The sequence below is a fragment of the Orycteropus afer genome, unplaced genomic scaffold, assembly GCF_000298275.1.
Source record: "Orycteropus afer afer isolate SDZICR_OR568_19922 unplaced genomic scaffold, OryAfe1.0 scaffold00026, whole genome shotgun sequence".
NCBI lineage: Eukaryota > Metazoa > Chordata > Mammalia > Tubulidentata > Orycteropodidae > Orycteropus > Orycteropus afer.
The window spans coordinates 15,283,751-15,289,827 of NW_006921613.1; the positions used below are offsets into that span (position 1 = coordinate 15,283,751).

Below are 6,077 nucleotides of genomic sequence, written 5' to 3' on the forward strand. Positions count from 1 at the left end.
AAAAAAAAAAAATTGGCCAGGGAAAACCTTATGAATAGCAGAGAAACACTGTCTGATACATTACTGGGCAACTTCAGGAATAGCTTGGAAACATTGTCCAACACAATGCAGGAATATGAGCCCCTTGGGTCGGAAGGCAATCACTCAACATAGGACTGGGAAAGAGCTGCCTCATTGGAGTAGAACCAACCTTAATGATATGGATAAAGTAAGTCTTTCAGGACCTCTGTGTGCTGATGTGGCATGACTCAAATTGAGGAGAAACAGCTGCAAACATCCATTAATACTTGGAACATGGAATGTATGAAATATAAATCTAGGAAAATTGGAATTTGTCAAAAATGAAATGGAACACATAAAGATTGATATCCTAGCCATTAGTGTGCTGAAGTGGTCGGGTTTTGGCCATTTTGAATCAGACAACCATATGATCTACTATGCTGGGAATGACAAATTGAAGAAGAAAGGAGTGGCATTCATCATCACAAAGGATGTTTCAAGATCTGTCCTGAAGTAAAATGCTGTCATTGATAGGATAATATCCTATGTCTACAAGGAAGACCCGTTAATACTACTTTTATTCAAATTTATGTATCAACCACCAAAGCCAAAGATAAGGAAATAGAAGATTTTTATCCACTTCTGCAGTCTGAAATTGACCGAACATGCAATCAAGATGTGTTGCTTACCACTGGTGACTGGAATGCAAAAGTTGGAAACAAAGAAGAATCACCAGTTGTTGGAAAATTTGGCCTTGGTGACTGGAAATAACACTGGATTTGCATGATAGAATTTTGCAAGACCAATGATTTATTCATTGCAAATACCTTTTTTCAACAACACAAACGGCGGCTATACACATGGACTTCACCAGATGGGGTACACAGGAATCAGATTGACTGTATCTGTGGCAAGAGGAGATGGAAAAGGTCAATATCTTCAGCCAAAACAAGGCCAGGAGCTGATTGTGGAACAGACCATCAACTGCTCATATGCAAGTTCAACTTGAAGACAATTAAAACAAGTCCACGAGAGCCAAGATATGACCTTGAATATATCCCTCCTGAATTTAGAGACCATCTAAAGAATAGATTTGATGCATTGAACACCAATGACTGAAAACCAAAAGAACTGTGGGATGACATCAAGAGCATAATCCATGAAGAAAGCATTAAAAAGATGAGAAAGAAAGAAAAGACCAAAATGGATGTTAGAAGAAACTCTGAAACTTGCCTTTGAGGGAAGAGTAGCTAAAGCAAATGGAATAAATGACAAGATAAAAGAGCTGAATGGAAGATTTCAAAGAGCAGCTCGAGCAGACAAAGCCAATTACTATAATGAAATGTGCAAAGACCTGGAGTTAGAAAACCAAAAGGGAAGAACATGCTCGGCATTTCTCAAGCTGAAAGAACTGAGGAAAAAATTTTAGCCTCAAGTTGCAATACTGAAAGATTCCATGGGCAAAATATTGAATGATGCAGGAGCATCAAAAGAAGATGGAAGGAATACCAGAGTCACTGTGCCAAAAAGAACTGGTCGATCTTCATCTATTTCAGGAGGCGGCGTATGTTCAAGAACGAATGGTACTGAAGGAAGAAGTTGAAGCTGCACTGAAAGAATTGCCAAAGAACAAGGCTCCAGGAATTGATGGAATACCCATTGAGATGTTTAACAAATGGATGCCCCACTGGAGGCACTCACTTGGTTATGCCAAGAGATTTGGAAGACAGCTACCTAGCCAATCAACTGGAAGAGATCCATATTTGTACCCATTCCAAAGAAAGATGATCCCACAGAATATGGAAATTATCGAACAATATTATTATCGCATGCAAGTAAAATCTTACTGAAGATAATTCAGTAATGGTTGCAGCAGTATATTGGCAGAGAACTTCCTGAAATACAAGCTGGTTTCAGAAGAGGACGTGGAACTAGGGATATCATTGCTGATGTCAGATGGGTCTTGGCTCAAAGCAAAGAATACCAGAAAGATGTTTACTTGTGTTTTACTGATTATGCAAAAGCATTTGATTGTGTGGATCACAACAAATTGTGGATAACATTGAGAAGAATGGGAATTCCAGAACACTTAACGTGCTCATAAAGAACCTGTATACAGACCAGGAGGCTGTCATTCAAACAGAAAAAGGGAACACTGCATGGTTTAAAATCAAGAAGGGAATGCATCGGGGTTGAATCCTTTCATCATACTTACTCAATCTGTATGCTGAGCAAATAATCCAAGAGGCTGGACTATATGAAGAACAACGTGGCATCAGGATTGAAGGAATAATCATTAACAACCTGCAACACACTGATGACACAACTTTGCTTGCTGAAAGTGAGGATGACTTGAAGTACTTACTGATGAAGATTGAAGACTACAGTCTGCAGTATGGATTACATCTCAATATAAAGAAAACAAAAGTCTTCACAACTGGACCTATAAGCAGCATTATGATAAATGGAGAAAAGATTGAAATTGTCAAAGACTTCACATTGCTTGGTTCTACAATCGATGCCAATGGAAGCAGCAGTCAGGACATCAGATGACATATGTTGTTGTTGTTACATGCCATCAAGTCAGACCTGACTCGTAGTGACCCTCCTTGGGTTTCTGAGGCAGTATCACTACAGAAGTAGATTGCCCAACCTTCCTTCTGAGGAGTGGCTGGTGGGTTTGAACCACACCAGCCTTCTGGTTAGCCGTCAAGTGCCTTAGGCACTATGCTACCAGAGCTCCTCAGATGACTGGGAAAATCGGCTGCAAAGGACCTCTTTCAAGTACTGAAAAGCAAAGATGTCTCCTTGAGGTAAGGTGCACCTGACACAAGCCATGGTATTTTCAATCACCTCATATGCATGTGAGAGCTGGACAATGAATAAGAGGACTGAGTAAGAGTTGATGCTTTTGAGCTGTGGTGTTGGCAAATAATGCTGAAAGTACCATGGACTGCTAAAAGAACTAACAGGTCTGTCCTGGAGGAAGTGCAGCCAGAAAGCTCCTTGGAGGCGAGAATGGCCAGACTTCATCTCACATACTTTGGTCATGTTGTCAGAAGGGACCATTCCCTGTAGGATGTCATGCTCGGTAAGGTGGAGGGTTGATAAAAGAGGGAAAGGCCCTCAACAAGATGGATTGACACGATGGCAGTGGTGATGGGCTCAAGTGTAGCAAGAATCATGGAGCTGGCTCAGGACTGGGAGGTGTTTCATTCTGCTGTGCATAGGGTCGCAGTGAGTTGGAGACAACTCAACAGCACCTAACAACAACAACAACATCAGATCCACTGAAGGCAAACTGCCTTTGCCTAAAAAAATCAAGGGAACGTTAGTGGAAAAAACATTCCACTAAGTCTTTTAAGCAGCGTCTCTACTACTCGAAATCAAGAGGTTAGTTTCTTAACGATAATTTGGGTATTTTATACCCATATATCAAACAGGTCTTTCCCTTAATTATTCCCAAAGAGTGAGGTTTTGCCAAATCAGTAGTCCTGGGCTCTAGTCAGAAATAGGAAACTTTCTAACAACTGTTTAGACTTCATATATTCTATGCACTGTGAAGTACAGCCAGAATGCCCCTTACAAGCCAGAATGGCAAGAATTCATCTCATATATTTTAGGCACGTTATCAGGAATGACCAGTACCTGGAAGAGAACATCATGCTTGGAAAAGTAGGGGGTCGGTGAAAAACAGGAAGACCCTCAATGAGATGGATTGACACAGTGACTCCAAGCATGAGCTCAAATTAACAACTGTTGTGAGGATGGTTCAGGACTGGGCACTGTTTCATTTGCTTGCACAAGTCATTATGAGTAGGAACCAATTCCACGGCACATAACAACAAAAGCTCTCGTAGTATCCAAAACTTTTTTTGAAGTACTTCTAACCACTGTGATTAGTTCCTTGGTTAAGTTCCCTAATGTCTGTTCTCAGCTGGCCTGTCAGTGCCATTTCTGTCTTGTTCATTGCATCCCCCAACATCTAGCACAGCACCTTGTAATAGAGTAGGGAGTGAACATGTCTACCAGATATGAGAAACAAGAATTGTAAAGTATTGTTCCTTTTTGATTTTAAAAGATTGTATGTACATGAAAGACCAAAATGTTAAATACCAAAACGTTTTCTTCTTTATGCTTATTTATATTTTCTAGCATTCTAAATTATTTTGTAATAAAGGAAAATAAAAATGTACACATAATCTTTCTCCTTAATAATCACTTATTATTTAAAAAAAGAGAAACAGTAGCTCTAGGATGGAAAAACCAGATAGTATCATAAAGTGATCGAAATTAACACTACACTAATGAACGCACATCACGTGCCTCTAGATATGATACTCTGAGGACACACCACCACTTATATAGTGTTCCACTGGTGATATATAACCTGAATCTATCATGAAACATCAAACACAAATCAGAGAACCAATTATTCTATTAAATATTCTGGTCATATATAATTATATAAAATATACACTAAAATTATTCTGTAATTGGTCTAGACTCTTCAAAAATGTTATGAAAGAAATATATCTATTTCAGATTTAAAGAGCCTTTGCAGAAAAGCTTGGCAATCTACATCTGAAAACTTAAGCCTCTGAAAACCCCATGAAGCCCAGTTCTGCTTCAGGAGTTAATAGTTAACTCGACAGTAAATGGAAGAGGGGAGCTCTGGTAGCATAGTGCCTCAGGCACTTGACTACTAACCAGAAGGTTGTCAGTTCAAATCCACCAACCACTCCTCAGAAGGAAGGTTGGGCAATCTATTTCCATAGTGATAGTGCCTCGGAAACCCAAGGAGGGATCCCTATGAGTCGAGTCCAACTCGACGGCAGATAACAAATGGAAGAGACATGACAACTAAATGCAATGTGTGATCCTACACTAGATCCTGTAATGGGGAAAAATTACTATAGGACATTATTGGAACAATTGATGAAACTGAAATGTGGACAATCAGAATATTATACCAATGTTAAGTTTGTACTATTATATAACAACTCTACTATGGATATATAAATATCCTCATTTATAAGAATACACACTAACATACTAAAGGGTAAAGAATGATATATATATTTTCAAGTGGTTCAAAAAAATATATGTGTGTAGGAGCTCTGGTGGCATAGTGCCTAAGGCACTTGACTACTAACCCACCAGCCACTCCTCCGAAGGAAGGTTGGGGAATCTACTTCCGTAGTGATACCACCTCGGAAATCCAAGGAAGGGTCGCTATGAGTTGGATCTGACTGGACAGCAGTGAGTTTGTTTTTTGGTTTTGGTAGATAGACAGATGGAAATATACCATATATACCTAAAGCAAATGTGGCAAAATGTTAAAAACTGGTAAATACGGGTTAAGGGTATACAAAAGTTCTTTATTCTATTCTTCCAACACTTTTGAAAGTTTAAATTTGAAAATAAAGTTAAAAAAGCAATCAAACAAAAACAACCACCACACACACAAAAAAAATTATATATATATAAACACATATACATATATACTTTCTTCTTTAATTATGGCATTTTAATACACCTTTTAGAAATAAGAGAAACCCTAGCTTATCAGATACAACTTTTTTATTTACATGAAATAACAAACACAAACACTCCAAAAATGTGACATTGCAAACTACAGGGCAAGTTCTTATTTAAATTAATCCTTTAACAAGAGTTTAAAGTAATTTTTAAATATCCTCTTAGTAAGAAAATCCTTGCTTCTGAAATAAGTTTTCATATAAAGTCAAGTCCTTGTGACTCAAGGATGGTTTTACAGTCTTAAGTGATCTGAGAAAGTGCTCCTGCTTCACTGTGGTCGCTTCTAGTCCATTTTCTTGAAGAGCCAGTAAGGCAGCCTATAACAGACAAGCAATAGAAAATAATTAATTTGCTTCATATATATATATATATTTACAATATATGGCAGTATTTTAAAATCTGAATACAAAATCTCAATTTCATTTCATAGGATTTCAGTATTCATGACACTAAAAACACTAAGCTAAGAGTTAAGATAAGGTGATTAAAAATACACTTAGACTATCATTTCTTCTATATTAAACTGTGGACTTCTG

The 6,077-nt window shown here is 38.0% G+C and overlaps 1 protein-coding gene across 1 annotated transcript in view; it reads right to left on the bottom strand.

Annotated features, from left to right (window-relative positions):
* Positions 1–5,702: 5,702 nt before the first annotated feature.
* The window catches only part of SPATA5L1 (spermatogenesis associated 5 like 1), a 20,058-nt gene continuing 19,683 nt past the window's right edge, over positions 5,703–6,077 (bottom strand). The window contains exon 8 of the mRNA XM_042783683.1: positions 5,703–5,858. Within this exon, the coding sequence (XP_042639617.1) occupies positions 5,703–5,858 (156 nt within the window). The remainder of the gene's footprint in view (positions 5,859–6,077) is intronic.